Source organism: Caretta caretta, chromosome 4, assembly GCF_965140235.1.
Source record: "Caretta caretta isolate rCarCar2 chromosome 4, rCarCar1.hap1, whole genome shotgun sequence".
Taxonomy (NCBI): Eukaryota; Metazoa; Chordata; order Testudines; family Cheloniidae; genus Caretta; species Caretta caretta.
The window spans coordinates 129,228,790-129,253,029 of record NC_134209.1 but is presented as its reverse complement, the minus strand read 5'-3'; the positions used below and the strand labels follow the sequence as shown (position 1 = coordinate 129,253,029).

The 24,240-nt window shown below is 43.4% G+C and overlaps 1 protein-coding gene across 7 annotated transcripts in view; it reads right to left on the bottom strand.

Annotated features, from left to right (window-relative positions):
- Positions 1 to 24,240, bottom strand: part of TBC1D14 (TBC1 domain family member 14) — a 122,496-nt gene that overhangs the window by 34,170 nt on the left and 64,086 nt on the right. For 6 of the 7 annotated variants that reach the window (XM_048848944.2, XM_048848945.2, XM_048848942.2 and 3 more), the window contains 2 exons: positions 14,464 to 14,582; positions 3,531 to 3,613 (listed from right to left, as the gene is read on the bottom strand). In XM_048848944.2, coding sequence (XP_048704901.1) covers positions 3,531 to 3,613; positions 14,464 to 14,582 — 202 coding nt within the window. Of the gene's footprint in view, positions 1 to 3,530; positions 3,614 to 14,463; positions 14,583 to 20,847; positions 21,124 to 24,240 lie in introns of those variants that run through there. The other variant, XM_048848950.2, reaches the window with a different exon arrangement.

Below are 24,240 nucleotides of genomic sequence, written 5' to 3'. Positions count from 1 at the left end.
CAAAGCAGTGTGGACTGATGTATGTTCATTTTCGATATCTGAGTCAGATACCAACAGCAGAAGGTTGATTTTCCCTTTTGGTGGTTCTGTAGTTTCCACATCAGAGTGCTACTCGTTTAAGACTTCTGAAAGCATGCTCCACACTTCGTCCCTCTCAGATTTTGGAAGGCACTTCAGATACTTAAATACTGGGTCGAGTACTATAGCTATCTTTAGAAATTTCACATTGGTACATTCTTCACATTTTGTCAAATCTGCAATGAAAGTTGTCTTAAAACGAACAATATGTGCTGGGTCATCCTCCGAGACTGTTATAACATGAAATATATGGCAGAATTTGGGTAAGACAGCAGGAAACATTCAATTCTCCCCAAAGGAGTTTAGTCATAAATTTAACGAATGCATTTTTTTTTTTTTTTTTAAAATAAGCGTAGTCAGGATGGAAGCATGTCCTCTGGAATGGTGGCAGAAGCATGAAGAGGCATACAAATGTTTCGCAGATCTGGCATATAAATACCTTGCAATGTCAGCTGCAAAAGTGCCATGCGAACACCTGTTCTCACTTTCAGGTGACACTGTAAATAAGAATTGCACAGCATTATCTCCCGTAAATGTAAACAAACATTTTTCTTAGTGATTGGCTGAACAAGAAGTAGGATTGAGTGGACTTGCAGGCTCAAAGTTTTATATGGTTTTGTTTTTGAATGCAGTTATTGTATCAAAAAACAAACAAAAAATCTACATTTGTACGTTGCACTTCCATGATAGAGATTTCACTGCAGTACTTGTATGAGGTGAATTGAAAAATACTATTTCTTTTATCATTTTTACAATGAAAATATTTGTAATAAAATATAAAGTGAGCACTGCACACTTGGTATTCTGTGTTGTAATTGAAATATATTTGAAAATGTAGAAAAACATCCAAAAATATTTAATACATGTCAATTGGTATTCTATTGTTCAACAGTGCGATTAAAACTGCAATTAACTGCGATTAACTAAAAAAAATTTAATCGCATGAGTTAACCGCGATTAATTGACAGCCCTATTTCTTACACATTGTACTATTTCAGGTCTCACAGAACAGATGTGATTAATGAATAGTAAGTCACTTTAAAGAACAACGTATTACTCCTGAAGGAATTCTGCACCACTGTACACATGCAGAATTGATGACTCCCCATAGATACCCTTCTGCCCCACAGAAAACGTTGTGCCAGGAAGGTGCTGTAGTTACATGTTTCATCCACTAAGGGCTGCTGTGATGCCAGAAGAGAGGGCAGCCAGTTCAGCCAACCACAGAGACGGAGGAGGAGAGGCTGCATTCCTCACAGCACCTTACTCGCAGGGCCAAATGAGGAGGCACAGGATATGGGGGGCGATGGACAGAATGGGTCAGACTGGGGTGGAGGAACAGGAGGTAGTGGGGTGACAGCACTGAGTCAGGGGCTGAATGGGAGTGGGTGTGTAGGGCCCCCAGGGGTGGGGGAGTGCAAGGACACATGTGGACAGCGATGGCTGAGTTGGGGTGCAGGGCCACACGGGGACAGGACAGATGTGCCTGACTGAATGGGGGAGACTAGGGGTCAGCCAGGGTCTACATGGGAGAGGCTCCGCAACAATCCCTCCCCCGCCGTTAAAAAAACCTGTTCCACACTTCTCCCACCCACACCTGGCAACCCTCCAAGTTTACACCCAGGCTCTTTCCCAGAAACTACTTCCTTCTCCCTCAGGTCCTCCATTACCCCTGACCCCCCAAGCCTTTGCACTGCTTCTAAGGGATGTGAGAAATAAGTTTCTGCATTGTCGTTTAAATGGATTATTCAATGTTCTGTATGAATATATCTATTAAGGAATCTGTGTGTCAAAAAATATTTTTTGAATCTTTTTTTGTCATCTGTATTGTTACAGACATACTTGCTGACAGGTATTTTGAAATAAAATTACCAAAATAATTGAAACTGGCATGATTATATTGTGTTTGACAAATAAAATATGCAGAATTTTGTAGAATTTTAAAATATTGTGTGCAGAATTTTTAATATTTGGTAAAGAAACCCCCCCCCCCCCCCGAAGTAATATATTACCAGGGCTGCAGAGAAGAAATGGAGTTGGAATAGCTGTATAGAGAAACGAAGGTGAGCCTCAATCTTTAGCTGGAGATGAACATGCATTTCTTTAGCCCTATACACAGTGTAGGAGTGCTTGTCCAATAAGCATAACCTGGATGGCGTACTTGTGCTCAAGGGGCAAGAACTGCCTACAGTACAAGCAGAGAGAGGAAGCACTCCCTGGGATTGGTGCCTGTGAAATGGATATAGTGATATGGTGCTGCATGATCGGCACTGACACGAAAGGGAAGATTACATTTACTGCTTGGCAAAAGACACTCAAAACCCCTACAGTAAACACTTTCAGTAGAGGATTCAGAGCAGGCACCAAGCCGATCCTTGGTTCGCATCACTACATGGGGTCCTAGGCATGCTGTCCAGCAGGCTGGACATTATCTCCAAGGACTTGGACATGAACAAATATTCAGAAGACCCAGTCTCAGGCTACCCCTTGTTACCATACTCTGTCTGCCCATCACCATTTCCCAGTGCAGGGAAGCAGTCAGACCTGGAGTCTGCATGGCAGGGTGAATCTACTATTCGCAGTGCCAGGTCCACCTGGAGTTCACAGCACAGTTAGGGAGAGGCTGAGGTATTTCCACTACCAAATAACTGCAGATAAGGAAAACCACTAGCAGAGCCTGGGGCACATATACCCATGTCAGTGAAGAGGACAGAGATTGCAATACAAACTCAAAAAAGTGCAGTGTTTTTGTAAAGATTCCCCTCAGAGTATTTAAGCCATGGGATGTTTTTTCTGACATGTACTGACAAAGAACCCTGTGCTCATCCAATAAGATCCCATTTAAAATATCCCACCTGAGGGATGCATTTCAATAGAGTTCAGTATTAGAAAGCAATTAAATACTTTGGCCAATGATTTTTCAGTGGGTTTGTGGAATCATGGGATTAGTAACGGTCACACAACTTTAGCTCTTCTCTGGAGGATTTTAGCTTCTTTTTTGAAAAATAGACCATCTGGGGAAAGGTGTCTGGATTCCTCTAGACTGAGGGGCTGCAAAAGCACCACAACTGGCTGGTGGATAATTCCCCCAGCTCAGCAGAGGCTATAAACAGTGACCCTTGCAGCCACTGGCCTAATGGTAATCTCCACCACCATTTGGAGATGCTGTACTGTGGAACAGGCCACTGGCAGCGCAGTTAAGGCCGCTGTAAATTAGAGCAGCTTATAGGCTACTTTAATTTATGTCATGTGCTCACCAGCCCACAAACAGACCTAGAACCTGAGAAGCGTAAGGATGATTTAAAACCACCTTTGCCCATTTTCCTGGATTGGGCTTTCTATAAGGGGCAGCACTGAATCTGTTCATCGTATTAAAGGGCACCTATTGAGGCAAGTATATTTTTAGGTTTAACATCCCGTTACACTTCCTGATGTAAGAGTAAATCCATCACCTCTTTTTTTTGCTTGCACCACCATTTCTTCGTACTGTTGTCTATGTTTCTGTGCTTCTTCTGCTGGTTTTGCAGGGAGGTTCCTTGATTAAAAATGTAACATTTTAGTTTAGCATGCACAACTTTAAAATCTCTGGGCAAAGTAAGGAGGAAGCATAACACTGCTACTTGTCAGTTTTTGGGGGAGATTTTTCCACAAATGACAACAAAAAGATAAGGAAACAACACTGACAGCATATAATCATTCTTCTACACAGAAAAAATGCTGAGTAATTTCCTTTTGTTTTGTAATTTGAGCACTTGTTTCAATGAACACACTGAATAATTTTCGTAAGCCAACAGACTATACTGATGCTTATCCGGTTTACATGTTTAAGGCTGCTATACTGAATCAGAGTATTTTCTACAGCTACTTGTCAAGGATGCAAAATTTTCATTCGACCCACCTTATTCCTTCCTGTCACACCCTCAGTACACAGACTCGACCCACATCCCGTTCTTTACCTGTGCAGTCACATTTCCCAATTCCAGCTCTCTCCCTCTGCTCTCAGAGATCTTCCTCCCTATTTCAAAACTCTGTCCCTAACTCCTCTCCTCACTCCTCCAGTGGCAAGGGTCCTCTGTTCCACACCACTTGGCTAATCACTGAACCCTAGGCCAACAATTTGGTGTTCGTCTAAATACTAAAAGCCTGGATTATATTCTCACCACACAAGCACGTTGTCATACAAAGATCTTTATTAACTTAAGAGTTAATGCTGCTGAAGTAATTAACCATTATACAAAATATACAACTACAGCATTATCTAAGTATTAAGGAAGTGACTAATACATTTGTATGTATTCTATTATCCTTTACAGTTTATACATTTAGTTAACACTGACATGTGACAGTATTACCTCACTCATCTTCTCTCCAATTCACCTTACACATTCCTTTAACAACTCTTACACAGAAGACAGCTATCTACTCTCAACATACACAACAACATAGATATGTTTGAACATCTAAGTCATTAATTCCATAATTATTATATTTGTGATGTATAAACTAAAAGCATTCATGAGTATGTGTCTTGTGGCTAAGAATTAAGGTTGTTATAGGAATGGGTAAGATGAGTTTTCATGCAACCATGTATCATTAAGCACATATATGAAACTACAAAGGTAACAGGTTATTCTACATAAGTCACTTCCTGTCTTCTTTAAGGGTATGTCTACGGAATAAGGTCGAATTTATAGAAGTCGGTTTTTTAGAAATCGGTTTTATAAATTCGAGTGTGTGTGTCCCCACAGAAAATGCTCTAAGTGCATTAAGTGCATTAACTCGGCAGAGCGCTTCCACAGTACCGAGGCAAGCGTCGACTTCCGGAGCGTTGCACTGTGGGTAGCTATCCCACAGTTCCCGCAGTCTCCGCTGCCCATTGGAATTCTGGGTTGAGATCCCAATGCCTGATGGGGCTAAAACATTGTCGCGGGTGGTTCTGGGTACATATCGTCAGCCCCCCGTTCCCTCCCTCCCCCCGTGAAAGCAAGGGCAGACAATCATTTCGCGCCTTTTTTCCTGAGTTACCTGTGCAGACGCCATACCATGGCAAGCATGGAGCCCGCTCAGGTAACCGTCACCCTATGTCTCCTGGGTGCTGGCAGACGCGGTACGGCATTGCTACACAGTAGCAGCAACCCCTTGCCTTGTGGCAGCAGACGGTACAGTACGACTGGTAGCCATCATCGTCATGTCTGAGGTGCTCCTGGTCGCCTCTGTGAGGTCGATCAGGAGCGCCTGGGCAGACATGGGCACAGGGACTAAATTTGGAGTGACTTGACCAGGTCATTCTCTTTAGTCCTGCAGTCAGTCCTATTGAACCGTCTTACGGTGAGCGGGCAGGCGATACGGACTGCTTGCAGTCGTACTGTACCATCTTCTGCCGAGCAGCCATGAGATGTGGATGGCATGCAGTCCTTCTGCACCGTCTGCTGCCAGCCAAAGATGTAAAAGATAGATGGAGTGGATCAAAACAAGAAATAGACCAGATTTGATTTGCTTCCCCCCCTCCCCTGTCTAGGGGACTCATTCTTCTAGATCACACTGCAGTCACTTACAGAGAAGGTGCAGCGAGGTAAATCTAGCCATGTATCAATCAGAGGCCAGGCTAACCTTCTTGCTCCAATAAGGACAATAACTTAGGTGCACCATTTCTTATTGGAACCCTCCGTGAAGTCCTGCCTGAAATACTCCTTGATGTAAAGCCACCCCCTTTGTTGATTTTAGCTCCCTGAAGCCAACCCTGTAAGCGCCCCTCCCAGCGTCAGAGCAATGGCAAACAATCGGGCATCTGAGAGTGCTGTCCAGAGCAGTCACAATGGAGCACTCTGATGGGGCTAAAACATTGTCGCGGGTGGTTCTGGGTACGTGTCGTCAGGCCCCCGTTCCCTCCCTCCCTCCGTGAAAGCAAGGGCAGACAATCATTTCGCGCCTTTTTTCCTGAGTTACCTGTGCAGACGCCATACCACAGCAAGCATGGAGCCCGCTCAGGTAACCGTCACACTATGTCTCCTGGGTGCTGGCAGACGCGGTACGGCTTTGCTGCACAGTAGCAGCAACCCATTGCCTTCTGGCAGCAGACGGTGCAATACGATTGGTAGTCGTCCTCGTCGTGTCCGAGGTGCTCCTGGCCGCGTCGGCTGGGAGCGCCTGGGCAGACATGGGCGCAGGGACTAAATTTGGAGTGACTTGACCAGGTCATTCTCTTTAGTCCTGCAGTCAGTCCTATTGAACCGTCTTATGGTGAGCGGGCAGGCGATACGGACTGCTAGCAGTCGTACTGTACCATCTTCTGCCGAGCAGCCATGAGATGTGGATGGCATGCAGTCCTTCTGCACCGTCTGCTGCCAGCCAAAGATGTAAAAGATAGATGGAGTGGGTCAAAACAAGAAATAGACCAGATTTGTTTTGTACTCATTTGCCTCCTCCCCTGTCTAGGGGACTCATTCCTCTAGGTCACACTGCAGTCACTCACAGAGAAGGTGCAGCGAGGTAAATCTAGCCATGTATCAATCAGAGGCCAGGCTAACCTCCTTGTTCCAATAACAACGATAACTTAGGTGCACCATTTCTTATTGGAACCCTCCGTGCAGTCCTGCCTGAAATACTCCTTGATGTACAGGCACCCCCTTTGTTGATTTTAGCTCCCTGAAGCCAACCCTGTAAGCCGTGTCGTCAGTCGCCCCTCCCTCCGTCAGAGCAACGGCAGACAATCGTTCCGCGCCTTTTTTCTGTGCGGACGCCATACCACGGCAAGCATGGAGCCCGCTCAGCTCACTTTGGCAATTAGGAGCACATTAACCACCACACGCATTATTCAGCAGTATATGCAGCACCAGAACATGGCAACGCGATACCGGGCGAGGAGGCGACGTCAGCGCGGTCCCGTGAGTGATCAGGACATGGACACAGATTTCTCTGAAAGCATGGGCCCTGACAATGCATGCATCATGGTGCTAATGGGGCAGGTTCATGCTGTGGAACGCCGATTCTGGGCTCGGGAAACAAGCACAGACTGGTGGGACCGCATAGTGTTGCGGGTCTGGGACGATCCCCAGTGGCTACGAAACTTTCGCATGCGTAAGGGCACTTTCATGGAACTTTGTGACTTGCTTTCCCCTGCCCTGAAGCGCATGAATACCAAGATGAGAGCAGCCCTCACAGTTGAGAAGCGAGTGGCGATAGCCCTGTGGAAGCTTGCAACGCCAGACAGCTACCGGTCAGTTGGGAATCAATTTGGAGTGGGTAAATCTACTGTGGGGGCTGCTGTGATGCAAGTAGCCCACGCAATCAAAGATCTGCTGATATCAAGGGTAGTGACCCTGGGAAATGTGCAGGTCATAGTGGATGGCTTTGCTGCAATGGGATTCCCTAACTGTGGTGGGGCTATAGACGGAACCCATATCCCTATCTTGGCACCGGAGCACCAAGCCGCCGAGTACATAAACCGCAAGGGGTACTTTTCGATAGTGCTGCAAGCTCTGGTGGATCACAAGGGACGTTTCACCAACATCAACGTGGGATGGCCGGGAAAGGTGCATGATGCTCGCATCTTCAGGAACTCTGGTCTGTTTCAAAAGCTGCAGGAAGGGACTTTATTCCCAGACCAGAAAATAACTGTTGGGGATGTTGAAATGCCTATATGTATCTTTGGGGACCCAGCCTACCCCTTAATGCCATGGCTCATGAAGCCATACACAGGCAGCCTGGACAGTGGTCAGGAGCTGTTCAACTACAGGCTGAGCAAGTGCAGAATGGTGGTAGAATGTGCATTTGGACGTTTAAAGGCGCGCTGGCGCAGTTTACTGACTCGCTTAGACCTCAGCGAAACCAATATTCCCACTGTTATTACTGCTTGCTGTGTGCTCCACAATATCTGTGAGAGTAAGGGGGAGACGTTTATGGCGGGGTGGGAGGTTGAGGCAAATCGCCTGGCTGCTGGTTATGCGCAGCCAGACACCAGGGCGGTTAGAAGAGCACAGGAGGGCGCGGTACGCATCAGAGAAGCTTTGAAAAACAGTTTCATGACTGGCCAGGCTACGGTGTGAAAGTTCTGTTTGTTTCTCCTTGATGAACCCCCCCGCCCCTTGGTTCACTCTACTTCCCTGTAAGCTAACCACCCTCCCCTCCTCCCTTCGATCACCGCTTGCAGAGCCAATAAAGTCATTGTTGCTTCACATTCATGCATTCGTTATTCATTCATCACACAAATAGGGGGATGACTACCAAGGTATCCCAGGAGGGGTGGTGGAGGAGGGAAGGAAAATGCCACACAGCACTTTAAGCACAGCACTTTAAAAGTTTACAACTTTAAAATTTATTGAATGACAGCCTTCTTTTTTTTGGGCAATCCTCTGTGGTGGAATGGCTGGTTGGCCGGAGGCCCCCCCACTGCGTTCTTGGGCGTCTGGGTGTGGAGGCTATGGAACTTGGGGAGGAGGGCGGTTGGTTACAGAGGGGCTGCAGTGGCAGTCTGTGCTCCAGCTGCCTTTGCTGCAGCTCAACCATACACTGGAGCATACTGGTTTGGTCCTCCAGCAGCCTCAGCATTGAATCCTGCCTCCTCTCATCACGCTGCCGCCACCTTTGAGCTTCAGCCCTGTCTTCAGCCCGCCACTTACTCTCTTCAGCCCTCCACCTCTCCTCCCGGTCATTTTGTGCTTTCCTGCACTCTGACATTATTTGCCTCCACGCATTCGTCTGTGCTCTGTCAGTGTGGGAGGACAGCATGAGCTCGGAGAACATTTCATCACGAGTGCGTTTTTTTTCTTTCTAAGCTTCACTAGCCTCTGGGAAGGAGAAGATCCTGTGATCATTGAAACACATGCAGCTGGTGGAGAAAAAAAAAGGGACAGCGGTATTTAAAAAGACACATTTTATAAAACAGTCGCTACACTCTTTCAGGGTAAACCTTGCTGTTAACATTACATACATAGCACATGTGCTTTCTTTACAAGGTCGAATTTTGCCTCCTCCCACCGCGTGAACGGATTTTGGTTGAATGCCAGCAAACATACACTGCAATGCTTTGTTCTACAGTGATTCCCGAGTACGTGTTACTGGCCTGGAGTGGTAAAGTGTCCTACCATGAAGGACGAAATAAGGCTGCCCTCCCCAGAAACCTTTTGCAAAGGCAGAACCGCAAATGCCAGGGCAAAGTAATCCTTTCACATGCTTGCTTTTAAACCATGTATAGCATTTTAAAAGGTACACTCACCAGAGGTCCCTTCTCCGCCTGCTGAGTCCAGGAGGCAGCCTTGGGTGGGTTCGGGGGGTACTGGCTCCAGGTCTAGGGTGAGAAACAGTTCCTGGCTGTCGGGAAAACCGGTTTCTCCGCTTGCTTGCTGTGAGCTATCTTCTTCATCCCCAAAACCTACTTCCGTATTGCCTCCATCTCCATTGAAGGAGTCAAACAACACGGCTGGGGTAGTGGTGGCTGAACCCCCTAAAATGGCATGCAGCTCATCATAGAAGCCCTGGAGTGAGTGTGAGATGGAAGACGCGAATCAGCTGTTCCCTCGGTCTCAGTTCCGGCATGCCTCTCATAGTGTGAGCATCTCGCAGCGCTGAGTTTGATTCTAGTGTTTAAAGATACATATTTTTCATACAACATGGCCCCAAATGCAAGCCAACTACTTCATCTGGTGCTCAACCGAAGAAACAGTGATCTGTTCCAACGTGGGAGGAAAAACCAGCTGTGTTGGACTTACTGAGAGACGGTATGTCGGTCTCCAACGTGGCGCGTAAACATAGCCGCAATGAATCTAGCATCCATACTATCAAGATTCGAGAGAGAGAAATTCGTCAAACAATGGCATCAAGTGCTCCAATAACTCCTAAGGTGACAAGCCAGGTGCGTGATAAGACTTTAGTGAAGACTGAAAAGGCGTTAAACTTATGGCTGGAAGACATGAACTGTAAACGTGTGCCTATCGATGGCAACACATTGCAAGAAAAGGCTCTTAGCCTCTACGTGCTGTTCAAACCTCCCGCCGAAGAGGGACAGCCTTCTGATGAGAAGGAATTCAAAGCCAGCCAAGGTTGGCTTAATGCTTTTAGGAACTGCGTCAACCTCAAAAACGTGCAGACTACTGGTGAAGCTGCATCTGCCAGTGAAGAGGCAGCAAAAGCCTGCCCCGAACGATTAAAGAAAATCATAGAAGAAAAGGGCTATTTTCTGGAACAAGTTTTTAACGCGACGAGATTGGGCTCTTCTGGAAAAAACGCCCAACCGCACTTACATTCCAGAATCAGAAAGACAAGCCCCTGGCTTCAAAGCAGCTAAAGACTGTGTGACTGTTGTTTTGTGGCCATGCGGCTGGGCTTGCTCTACAGGGCTGCAAATTCCCGTGCCCTAAAAGGCAAGAACAAAAATATCCTGCCTGTGTTCTAGCAATCAAATAAAAAGGCTTGGGTGATGGCAGCATTATTTCTGTATTGGTTCCACAAGTCAAGCGGTATCTCGAAGAGAAAGGACTTGACTTTAAAGTGTTGCTGATCATAGACAATGCTTCTGGCCACCCTGCGGCACTCCGGTTTGCGCATAATGACATTGAAGTAGTCTCTCTTGCCCCCAATACCACCTCCATCCTCTTGACCGAGGCGCGATTCGCTGTTTCAAGGCCACATACACGAGACTTACGTTCTCATGGATACGTAGCGCTATGGATGCTGATCCCAATCTTAATGTGATGGAGCATTGGAAGACCTTCAACTTTGCCAATTTCATCACTTATATTAAATAGGCAATGGCGCCAATCAAGCCTGAAACAGTCAATGCATGTTGGCGAAACCTACGGAAAGAATGTGAATGATTTTAAGGGTTTCCCGACCATTGACAAAGAAGTGAAACGCATTGGTCAGGTGGCCAGGCAAGTGGGTGGTGATGGCTTCATCAACATCCTAGAGGAAGAAATTGAAGAATTAATTGAGGGCCATAGAGAAACATTGACTAACGAAGAGTTAGAGGAACTGATAAAATGGTCTACAGAGATGACGACGACAAACAGGAAGAGCCAGCAAAGTTGGAATCTTCATAAATTTGTTGAAGTGTTCCAAGCAGCGAAACACTTGAATGATTTAATTTCTGAATATGATCCCTCTATGGAACGAAGCCTGAAAAGTCACATAGTATTACGGACTATTTGAGACCGTATCAAGAAATGTTTGAGCAGCTCAATAGACAACAGCGACAGTTGTCTATCACCATGTTTTTCAAGGAAAAACACAATCAGCAGCAGATGAGCCTATGCAATCAACTTCTCGAGCTGAACCAGAGCCAACCACTTCGTCTGTGACTCGCTCTCCATCACCCAAGCTCTCCATCACCTGTCTCCTAGATCGACATCAAGCCCTGATGACCCCCCTATAATTACCCCCGTAATTAAAAATACAGTATTGTAAAATTATATTTTGCATATGTACTCTATTATATACTGTACATTACATTATATATTCTACTATACAGGATTGTATACACAAAACCATGTACAGTATACTGTACATTATGGGCAATTTAAGGGATTTTCCAGGGTAATTTTGACTATACGCGATTTTCGCCTTACGCACAGACTTCAGAACTTAAACCCCGCGTAAGATGCAACTCCACTGTATGCACCTTTCAAATCAAGGTCATAAACCAGTCACATGAATAGAGGGAGGGTATTAAAGGCCAATTTAAAGTTCCTTGAGAAAAAGTTCTTTCCTACATGAGGGAGTGGTATGGGCTCTATTGTCCCCAATTAAAGGAGGAAGTCAACCTCCTGTTTGAGAATCCTCTTATGGGAGAGGTCCCTGAAGACAGAGGTCAGAGAATAGGGAGAATGGTAGCCATTTAATACAACATCCAGGACCCATTTGTCCATTGTAATAGTGCACCACATTGGAAGAAAATGGGCCATGTAGTCACTGCAGGGTGTGGTAGCAGGCATTGTGGAGTGTCGACCCTCAGCTGGGACATCAAAAATGACTTTTGAAGAGGTGGCAAAGTGCCTATCTCACTGCATCCTCTAATTTCATGGGGGGTTCATATGTCCTTTGTTGAAGCAAGGAAGGATGAAGGCAGTGATTGATGTTGAGATGGAAATGGCCTGAAATATTTGCTTCAGGGTGGCAAAGTATAAACATCCAGAGAGCAGTAGGTAGCTCAAGCGTCTTTGAGGGTATCCAGCAATTCGTTAGTTTTGTCACTAAAGCGCTTGCTATCCTCAAAGGAAAATTCCTCCATGGTGATTTGGATTCCTCTGGAGAACCTGAAGGCCTACAGGCACAAAGTCCATCTCATGACTACTGAGGTAGTCATTGGAATGTGACTGTCAAGGGATGCCTGGAGGAAAGATCCTGTAACTAGTTTTCCCTCATCCAGGATAACCAGAACCGAAGCCTGCAATCCTCAGAGTGTTTGTTCTCTAACACTGACAGCTTGTTGTAATTCAAAAAGTCACAACTGAACAACAAAACCATGGTAATTTGCCATTCAGAATGCTAAGCTAGCTGAAAAAACCATCTTCCTTCCAAAGAGGTCAAGTCCTTTGGCTGTAGTGTATTTTGGCTGGTGTAGCTGAGTTCTTTCTATAACCACTTGGGAATTGGAATTAAGGTCTTAAAACAGGAATTCCGCTCCCTTGGGAAGAATAAAGAGGCATTTCTCAGCCCTCTTTGGCATCTGGGCACAGGTGACAGCAATGTGCCAGTTCACTCTGGCAGGTTCCATGATGGCCTCATTAATTGGGGATGCCACTTCAGAAGGAACCATAGCCTAGAGGATGTCCAGGAGTGTGTGGGCTGCATCCTAGACCTCTTTCAGTGGAATCTGGACAGAGTCTAATTCTCCCAAGAAGGTCCTGGTACTGTTTAAAATTATCTGGGGGGTGAGGGAAAGGCTGATAATACTGCCTCACTGGGACAGGATGAAGAGAGTGACACTGGTGGCTCTGGTAGCACCAGCAGTTCTGGCCAATCCTCCATCCACTGCTCCTGTGGGGACTGCAGTTCTCCATCTGGTGGTAACCACTGCTGGGTGTGGAAAATAGGGTCCTCCTATTCAGGTGCCCAGAAATATGGAGCGAGGGGCCCAAAAAGGATGATGGGCTGGGCTGTCAGGGTATGGAGGCAGACCCCACAATGGGCATCATTGGTCCCTGGGCCACACTTGCTGATGGTGAGAATGCAACGGCCAGAAGAGTGGATCTGGAAGCCCTGTCTAGGTTGATAGCTCTCTATCAGGAATCTGGAGGGATGAGTATCAGTTTGTTTTCATCCAATGAACAGTCCTGCCCCAACACTATATAGGAGTGGCCACTTTAACAACATGTAACTTACTTTACAATTGAACACATATACCTAGCACTTAATACAAGACTTGACCACCGTTCTGTATATGCAAGCAAAATACTACGTGCTTTAGCACAACCACAGCTAGACAGCTTTATAAGCTAAGTAACTAACATGATATATTAGTAGACAATTTGATATGAGCTATTTTCACTGTCATTAAACAGTGGAAATGCACTTGTGAAAAATATTTAATGTATTATTCTACATCAGGTTTGGTTTTCATATGCTCTTATCTTTAAACTGCACACACAGCTACTTTAAATAGACTATTTAAAATTCAGCCTGCCATGGTGATTTAGTTTTCTTTTATCTGTTTCTGCATGCAGTAAAGCCAGACGTTCAGCATAAATTCTCCAAAAAAGCATATGTAGAAATAAGAGAAACCACAATACAGGTTTTTCCAAGAAGTCTGATATGGGTTTGGTTGTATAAGAATACTTGTGTAAAATAAGAGAAGGATAAGCCAACGTATCAAGTGCCTGACATCCTTCATACTGGTTTCAGAGTAACAGCCGTGTTAGTCTGTATTCGCAAAAAGAAAAGGAGTACTTGTGGCACCTTAGAGACTAACCAATTTATTTGAGCATAAGCTTTCGTGAGCTACAGCTCACACACTGAACCCACCACAGAGCACTCCCTGGTACTCTGCTTCATTATTTATGAGGATTGGACATCTTCTGTGTCAGGTACCCTTGCTACCCTCAGATTTTTCAGCAAGTGCTTTGTTAACTTTTTGTTCTTGGGTTACTTTAAAGATAAACTACTTAGCCATTCATGTTTGTAAGCAAATTGAAAAAAATTACTGCCACTGCCACCAGTGTCAGACAGTAATTCATTCATTTTCTTTTATACAAAAAGGTTGAAACTTACAATAAAGTAGATTTTATTAATTTCCCTTAGAAATATGCCACTCATTTATACAGTAGTTTGGAAGATTGGTTTTTTTTAAAGCTGATCTGCTTAAACAATTTATAGTCATAAAATATGCACAGTGAGAGAGGTTTTGCCATCCTAAGTTTAAGAGGCTCTACTATGGTACTATGCCAAACTTACGCTGGCCTGTCTTCTAGAATAAGCGCTGTGGTGGAGAGGGGTTCAAAGTCAAGATTTTTCCTCACATTCTGTTTAGGAGAGAGTGGCTTGTGAGCTCGTCCAGTTTTTTCTTCATATTCCTGCACAAAAAGAATATAATTGGTTACACTGATGGAGAATATCAAAGCCATGCACTGTATCGCAACAGCTACAGAAACATGCAAGATGAGAACACTTTCAGGAAAACTTATGAAACCTTTCTGTACAACTTATAATCAAACTCCAATTATTTAAAAAAATGTCTTGAATCAAAGCCAATAGTAATCCCCCAAAGTGAAGACAACACTTGAAATTGTATTGAGTAATGGTCTAATTCCCTTCATTTTTAAAAAATTAGTCTAAATTTACTTCCGCAAGTAATATTTTAAAAACTCAAGCTGAAGACACTGTATGAGCCGTTGCTAAGAGTGATACTTGAATATGCTAAAATAATTTATGCTCATCTTTAAGATTTGACCTATCAATGAAGTGCAGAAAAATAACTATTTCATGACTGCAGACTTCCAGACCAAAATTCTTTAAAGCAATAAACACTTCGTCTTTATATCTTGCTATAAACTATTTCTCCTACTCAAACCATTTGTAAATATAGCCAAGCAGAATGAAGAAAAAATATGTTAATTGTGGTTAAACAGAAAACCTATTTGTTGCTTATTTCATCTTGAAATTGTTTCTATTAGACCAAAGGTTCTAAACTTTAAGACCCAGCATAGTACCATGTCTAAAACTCAAATTACCTTAATATTTTTTTTTAAATGTAATTTTAATGGATCCTTATTCTGATAAACCAACCCATGTACCACCCTACTATGGCATGTGAACCAGTGAGTTAGGCATATCACCCATGATGGTAGTCTACAAATAAAGCTAATTTTAAAGTGTTCGTATTTGGTCAAGTAGTACTATGAGAAAAAAAAAGTAAAAATGACAAATACTTAATGTGTTAAATTCTTACAATGTAGTCTGCCACCTCACAAATTCAACACTATCTGCAAAATCTGAGTGCTATAAGCAAGTAATTTGTGGGTGCTTCCATGAACAGGGTTTCATCCATGAGACTTCTACATTCTCATTGATACAAACTTCTTGCAAAGAATACTGAAAGGCCGATTTATTTATTTTAAAACCACCATGTAAACTATATAGAAAACCACTAAGAAAATATTTTTAAAAGGTCCTGGTACAACTGAAGTAGGCTAGGTCATTCAGGATTTCCAAAGTAGGTTCCTAATTTACTGAAAGGCATGAAAAAGTACTACTTTTTTTAAAATTATTATTTTTAAATGCAGCATCTTTGCTCTCACTGCTGAAACAGATGCATAATAATGTGACAATGTGTCTTAGCTCCATCTACATACTACAGACCACATTAATAGAAAACTGCTACATTTCTGCTAATGGTCTGCCATAAGACAGCTGCAACACACCAGAAACCAACATTTTTAACACTCTGCCTCGGTCTCAGCTGTGTGTATAACCATTCATATTTGCACCAAGAGGGAAGGCCAAAGGTGTTCTCTCAAACTCCCATCCCTTATTCCTTCATGCTTCTGCCATGCTGAATCAGAAAAAAAGTTATATAATTATTACATGTGATCTGGACCTGGTATCTGAGATTTTTAAGTAATATGAGAAGTGGTAGGGAGAAAAGAAGCACTTGGAAACTGCCCATAGAGAAGACAGGACACTGCAGGACAGTGGAGCTGTTAGGCCAAAGTTGGAGAAATCCCCAGTTTTCCTGATTTAGGAACACAAATTGCCATACTAGGTTAGACCAACAGCCTGAGATTACCAATACCATATGCTTCAGAGGACGACGCAAAATACTCTGCAATAAGCAGTTATTTATTAACCTGTGTATAGGGAAACTTTATTCCTAATTCCCTTCTCAAAGGTGGTTTCTTCCCCCAAAGCCTGAGGGTTTCCATCAACTGCAGTGGATACAGAGGTATTTGTAACTCTCTTGCCAAACAAGTTTCATGTTTCCACAGCTGTATGAATGAAAGGAAGCACATTATGATCCATCTGGAAAATCATGGTGCTATCTGAGGTCAATTTCTAATATGTTAAATACCACTGTTGTATTAGTTTGACTTCTAAGGAGTAGCAGCCACCAGACTGATTTAAACCATCACGAACAGTATTTATGTATTGGCTATTTAAGGGAGCAAGTTTGTACAGACTAAGCTCTTCTTTATGAAAAACTATATCCAGAGAGTAGAGAAGAGGTACAAAGAAACGAGCCACAGGTCGAGACACTAACAGATTACATACTTGGAAACCCAAAAGATAAAATAAAGTTACTAGTCTTAAAATTTTAAGAAAACCTGGAAAATACTGACTGTAATGGAGATAGAAATGCATTAAAAGGCACAATGCCAAAACATGTCCTCAATTACACCATCATAAATCTGGAGTACATTAGTTTTATTCTGTTGAATGAATCATAGAATCATAGAATATAAGGGTTGGAAGGGACCCCAGAAGGTCATCTAGTCCAACCCCCTGCTCGAAGCAGGACCAATTCCCAGTTAAATCATCCCAGCCAGGGCTTTGTCAAGCCTGACCTTAAAAACCTCTAAGGAAGGAGATTCTACCACCTCCCTAGGTAACGCATTCCAGTGTTTCACCACCCTCATAGTGAAAAAGTTTTTCCTAATATCCAATCTAAACCTCCCCCACTGTAACTTGAGACCATTACTCCTCGTTCTGTCATCTGATACCATTGAGAACAGTCTAGAGCCATCCTCTTTGGAACCCCCTTTCAGGTAGTTGAAAACAGCTATCAAATCCCCCCTCATTCTTCTCTTCTGCAGGCTAAACAATCCCAGCTCCCTCAGCCTCTCCTCATAACTCATATGTTCCAGACCCCTAATCATTTTTGTTGCCCTTCGCTGGACTCTCTCCAATTTATCCACATCCTTCTTGAAGTGTGGGGCCCAAAACTGGACACAGTACTCCAGATGAGGCCTCACCAATGTCGAATAGAGGGGAACGATCACGTCCCTCGATCTGCTCGCTATGCCCCTACTTATACATCCCAAAATGCCATTGGCCTTCTTGGCAACAAGGGCACACTGCTGACTCATATCCAGCTTCTCGTCCACTGTCACCCCTAGGTCCTTTTCCGCAGAACTGCTGCCTAGCCATTCGGTCCCTAGTCTGTAGCTGTGCATTGGGTTCTTCCGTCCTAAGTGCAGGACCCTGCACTTATCCTTATTGAACCTCATCAGATTTCTTTTGGCCCAATCCTCCAATTTGTCTAGGTCCTTCTGTATCCTATCCCTCCCCTCCAGTGTATCTACCACTCCTCCCAGTTTAGTATCATCCGCAAATTTGCTGAGAGTGCAATCCACACCATCCTCCAGATCATTTATGAAGATATTGAACAAAACCGGCCCCAGGACCGACCCTTGGGGCACTCCACTTGATACCGGCTGCCAACTAGACATGGAGCCATTGATCACTACCCGTTGAGCCCGACAATCTAGCCAGCTTTCTACCCACCTTGTAGTGCATTCATCCAGCCCATACTTCCTTAACTTGCTGACAAGAATACTGTGGGAGACCGTGTCAAAAGCTTTGCTAAAGTCAAGAAACAATACATCCATTGCTTTCCCTTCATCCACAGAACCAGTAATCTCATCATAGAAGGCGATTAGATTAGTCAGGCATGACCTTCCCTTGGTGAATCCATGCTGGCTGTTCCTGATCACTTTCCTCTCATGCAAGTGCTTCAGGATTGATTCTTTGAGGACCTGCTCCATGATTTTTCCAGGGACTGAAGTGAGGCTGACTGGCCTGTAGTTCCCAGGATCCTCCTTCTTCCCTTTTTTAAAGATTGGCACTACATTAGCCTTTTTCCAGTCATCCGGGACTTCCCCGGTTCGCCACGAGTTTTCAAAGATAATGGCCAATGGCTCTGCAATCACAGCCGCCAGTTCCTTCAGCACTCTCGGATGCAACTCGTCCGGCCCCATGGACTTGTGCACGTCCAGCTTTTCTAAAAAGTCCCTAACCACCTCTATCTCCACAGAGGGCTGGCCATCTCTTCCCCATTTTGTGATGCCCAGCGTAGCAGTCTGGGAGCTGACCTTGTTAGTGAAAACAGAGGCAAAAAAAGCATTGAGTACATTAGCTTTTTCCACATCCTCTGTCACTAGTTTGCCTCCCTCATTCAGTAAGGGGCCCACACATTCCTTGGCTTTCTTCTTGTTGCCAACATACCTGAAGAAACCCTTCTTGTTACTCTTGACATCTCTGGCTAGCTGCAGCTCCAGGTGCGATTTGGCCCTCCTGATAACATTCCTACATGCCCTAGCAATATTTTTATACTCTTCCCTGGTCATATGTCCAACCTTCCACTTCTTGTAAGCTTCTTTTTTATGTTTAAGATCCGCTAAGATTTCACCATTAAGCCAAGCTGGTCGCTTGCCATATTTACTATTCTTTCGAAGCTGAAAGCTGTTTCGAAGCTGTGTAACAACCAAACGCCACTCCCTCTCCCAATTTCTCTATCAATTACAAGCCTGCATTTTATTCTTATATGACAAAATTAGTTGTTTTTGAAAATGAACATTAACATATATTACTGCTTCCAATGGTCAACTGATCCTTGATCCTAAATTTACAACATTTTAATTGTTTGGATTATTACTAATAGAAAGCACATTAAATTAAGTTAAGAAGAAATTGAAGATGATGTATGGAACTCGTATATTGCTCTTCCTAAAGCATACACAGAAGACAGACTAAAAAAACATCAACACAATTTTAAAAAGGAATGAGAATTAAGTGCCCTGCTTTATGGAATTTGTGAAAAGATATGTTTTAGAAAGGGTTTGCATTCATTTGAAGAGGGACTGAAAAACAGCTGCTTCTGGGAGGTTTAATGGACTTTACATAGTGTTCTGGAGTGGGGATTTTGTTTTCTGTGTAGAAGAACCAATTCTGAAAATACTTCATTCACTCAAGACCCAATTTTTTTCCAGCCCAACATCTCTTTCCACTACACACACACACAGTTACTATATAAATATTATATTGAAATACAAACAAGTTTTATTTTAGAGGCTACTTTGTTGTGGCTATTTAAGATGCTGGCTCATTAAGAGATTCTATTATTCCACCCCCTCTAAAGCCCAAATCATCCTCTGTATTTTAGCAAATGTCTTTGGATGTTTTACTGAACACTAAAGCGTAAAAGAGACCAGTGAGCTTGTATCATCATCAGCCTGCTCCTAAAATGGGAGTGGCACATTTTATAAGACAAGCTGTATGAATTGTCAGTAGTATTTTTACCCTTTCAAGCAATATCCAAAAAAGGAGTAAAAATGACAAGACAGTCAATATTCACAACTCATTTCAAAATTTGTTATATTAAAAAAATCAGAAGACAACAGCTGTTAAATAATCCTCATGTTAATGAACAGAGGATGCAGTCTCTGGCATAGCAGACTCTGAAGATACAGCTATGAAGTAGATTCTGAACTCTACACAAACTCACACTAAGAATATTTGTTGATTGAGAGTGTAGCAAGATCTGTACATGCTGACATTCTGTAACTAGCAAATACCTCTTGAATTGCTGAACAGCTCTTAAAATAGTTAATTACTCTTACTCGTTTATAAATATATACAGGTTAAGGGGTATTAAACCAATATCGTAATAGATATACACGTGCAATTAATATCGGAAGAAAACCATTTGAGACTTAACTCTCCACATCGACTTTTAAGGTATGTGCTGTGACAGCAGGTCTACTTTAAAATTTTAAGTAAGATGACAAAAATAGTTAAACAACAACATGCAGACATTTTGCTTGTTTTACACCTCATTACCAATAAAGATTTTGAAGCATGATATATAAGGGGTCTGGAAATTATTTTTATTGTGTGTTTATTTTGAAAGCTACTGAGTTAAAGACTAAATCTATCAAACATCTGTTTTGATCTTGGTAAAGGTGCAAAACAGACGGATTATTTTTCATTTAGCAGTGGTATATTCTCCTTAATCAACACCTTCATGAAGATATAGTACTTCAATGTATTTCCTGGCTGAACAACCTTGCTCTGCACAAAGAGAAAATATTCTCCTTTCGAGAGTTGATTTTACATTTTTTTTAAAAAGGATTTTAATACCTACAGAAGATTATCTTAAGGTGGTTTACATTTTTAACTATGCATTTGAAAGCTAGTCTCTAGCCTATTATGTTTTTACTAGCAATCAGCATAGTAACAGCTTACCATTCTCTGTGGTGGTGCTGCAAATAATGTGCTATTTTGTAATATACTGCCCAAGATGTTGCATAAATTCCGAGCATCATGTCTGATACATTCACTCACCATGAAAGCCGCAGTTCTTCAGAGACAGTTACACTGGAACCCCATTTCACTTTACATCATTTAAGGCCTTGCTGATTCGATAATATAAAATTAAAGACCTTCATTGTCTTGATTCCACAGAAAAACCAGTGAACATGCATGCATCAAGGAGATCAGATACCATTAAAATTAAAAAGGCTATCATATGTTCCTCCCTCTTGCTTTCTTTCTCTTCCACAATCAAAGCTGTCTGCAGTTGAATGCTCCAACACGGAGGAAGCAAGCTGCAGCAGTCATATTAATCATCTGCAGATGTAACACATCCAATCAGTTCTCTCCTTTTCCTCCTGTTATGCCTTAATTTACAAAATGCGCACAGAAAGAGAGGACAAGAGCAGATCTTCATTCTGCAAGCAGCAGCTCATTACATCAATGCACTGAGGCTGATAGTACAATCTCTAACTGAACAAGAAAGCAGAAAATATTTGAGTTAAGAAAAAATTTAACCAAATGTTGCTGCATTTGGTAATGAATGGCAAATTCAGTATATTTTTAGAAAGCAAAAAGGACAATGTTCGAATTCATTCAGCACTTTTCTATCCTGTACCTCAAATCTCTTAATAAATGTACCCCTAAAGCTACTGTGCAATTACTGAATTGCAGCTACTGCTAGGGTGTAATTGGGCTTCCATTAAATGCTAGCAATACCCAACACAATGCTTTTCATCTTTCAGATTTGTTATTGTTTATTCTCTAGAGAGTGAATGTAGCAGAAACTATTCATCAGAATTTGTTTCACAGACATCCTAGGCTAGAACTGAATCCAGGCTCAAGATATAAATGGAAACTAGTTTTTAAAAATGAACTCCAAATAACCAAGAAATGGAACGCTTCTCCCAACAATCCCCCATTCCATTAATTGGGGATTAAAATTATAAGAGCAATCACACTGAAGTCAGGAAATTTAGCTTCATGGTTTCCATAACAAGTGTAACTTGGTCAACTTGTCCCTAAATATATGTACTACTTTCCATTCCAGGCCTTTGCATGCAAAGAAAAAACATAAGGTAAATAAAGTAATACATTTTATTGGACCAACTTCTGTTGGTGGAAGGGACAAGCTTTCGAGCTACACAGAGCTCTTCCTCAGTTTTGGAGAAGGTGACCAGAATGTCAGAGCACCGTGTAGCTCAAAAGCTTGTACCTTCTACCATCAGAAGTTGGTCCTCACCTACCTTGTGTGTCTCAGACTCATATCCTGGGACAAACATGGCTACAACACCGCAACCAACTGAATTAAAAGGTGGTCTATTAAAAAAAAAAAAAGGTCATACCTTTTTATTTCTTCACCTGGTATAAATGCAGCATGAAACATTACTGGATTTTTCTGCCTTTTTTTTAAAGTTTGAAAGTGTTGGGAACATCACATCTTGTCCTCTATTTTTACTTGATGTCTACTTGGAAGACCAAAGAATTGGGAGCTCTCAGTCTAAGTTCCCCCTAAGCTGCGCGGCTGCACAGCAGCCTATTAAATGCCACACAAATACTCAGGGCTGCCACTAGGAGAGTTGCCTTTGCCCCAGACCCGGACCTGCAGCAGTGGGGAGAGGTGCCCCAGTCGGGGAAGAAGCACCCCTCCCCCAGCGCCGGCCCACACCTGACGCGGTTGGGGAGAGGCGCCTATCCCGTGGCCCCAGCCCTGGAGCTGCCGCTGTGGGGAAAGACATTCCCTCGCAGCCCAGGTTCTGCTGCGGGGAGAAAGACCTGGGCAGAGTCCTCCTCCCCGCCCTAGCCCTGGGGCATCCTGCACCCCAAACCCATCATCCCCAGCCCCACCCCAGAGCCCACAACCTCAGCCGGAGCCCTCACACCCCGCACCCCAACCCTCTGTCCCAGCCCTGAGCCCCTCATCCCTGACCCCACCCAGAGCCCTCACCCTCCCACACTCCCAACCCCTCGGCCGCGCCAACACCACATGAATTTTGTTATGTGCACCAATATGGAGGTGATGTGTCACACATTACCTCCATATTGAGGCACATAACTAAATTCATTCCATATATCAGTGGGAAAAGTTAGTGGGAACAGTGCTCTCAGTCCATAATCAAAAGGAAAAGGAGCTTTGAAGCTTCAAAACATTTTTTTTAAATTGTCTGTATACTATTTAAAGAAAAGGTTTAAAGAAATATAAAACAGTTTCAAACAATCTAGTAATCCCTTCTCCTCTTAAACTTCCCTTCCTTGGTGTCATTATCCTACTAGACCCCCAGGAAAAACAGGTAGATAGAACAGGACTGATTAGAAGGCAGTAGAGGACACCTAATGACAGGAAAACTACTCTACTCTAGACAGAGCGCTTTGTCTAAACTGGAAAAATAAATGATGTTTCAAAATGTGTTAGCTAACAAGGGTTAATTAACATGTCTTTAAACACAGTTTACCACAGAATAGACAGTGTGAAGGCAGATTTGGGTTTTGTGGGGCCCTGAGCCACAGCAAATGGGGGCCCTGAGCCACCCCTTCTGCCTGCAGTCTCCCCCCTGACCACACCCACACCCCTCCTGCACTCCTGCCAGGGAAATGGGGTTGGGGCATGGGGGCTTCCCCTGTTCCCCGACAGGAGCACCGGGCAGGCGGAAGCCCCAGTGCCCGAACCCCATGCCCCGGCAGGAGGACGGGTGGGTTGAGCAGGTCGGGGCATGCCCATTTTTCTGGGACCTTCCACTTGGCCCAGCGGCTAATCCGCCACTGCACCGGTGAGATTTAAAAATGTATTAGCTGGTCTTAGTTTGATAGATGATTAAATCAATGTCATCATAACTATGTTTAGGATCTATGTACATAGATTGGTCCCATCACCATAATATCTGAGTGTCAAGTGGTCACTGTCTTGGAGAATAAATCTTTCTTGTGAAACTCATGCACAATAAATGGATACATTTTAAACAATGATTCAGAAATGCTAATTAGGTATTCAAGAAAATACCTGAAGCAACAGAGCATTTGAAATAGATCAGCTTTCAATGTGCGATACCTGGATATCCAGAGTCTCAAACTTTACATCAGGTATGAAAGGCATAAGTGTACAGGACCAAACTGAAAGCTAAAATCATGATGAGAAAAGCATGTGGGCAATAGTCTTCCTGTGGTAAACCTTTGTGGTTTCATCTACTGAGAGCAGACTATCATGCAGCTCTTTTTGAGGTTGAAATATACAGGAGTTGTCAACTCAACAGAACCGTCATCAACCAAGAAACTCTGTCATCAATACACCTTTTAAAGAGTCCATTTGGCAGAGATGGAAACCTGATGAAATCAAAAGGTACTGCTATGGAGTCAAAAATAAGTGACGTGTTGGCTGAAACACTTATCTACACATTTATAAGGGGCAGCTGGTAACACTACTTTTAGATT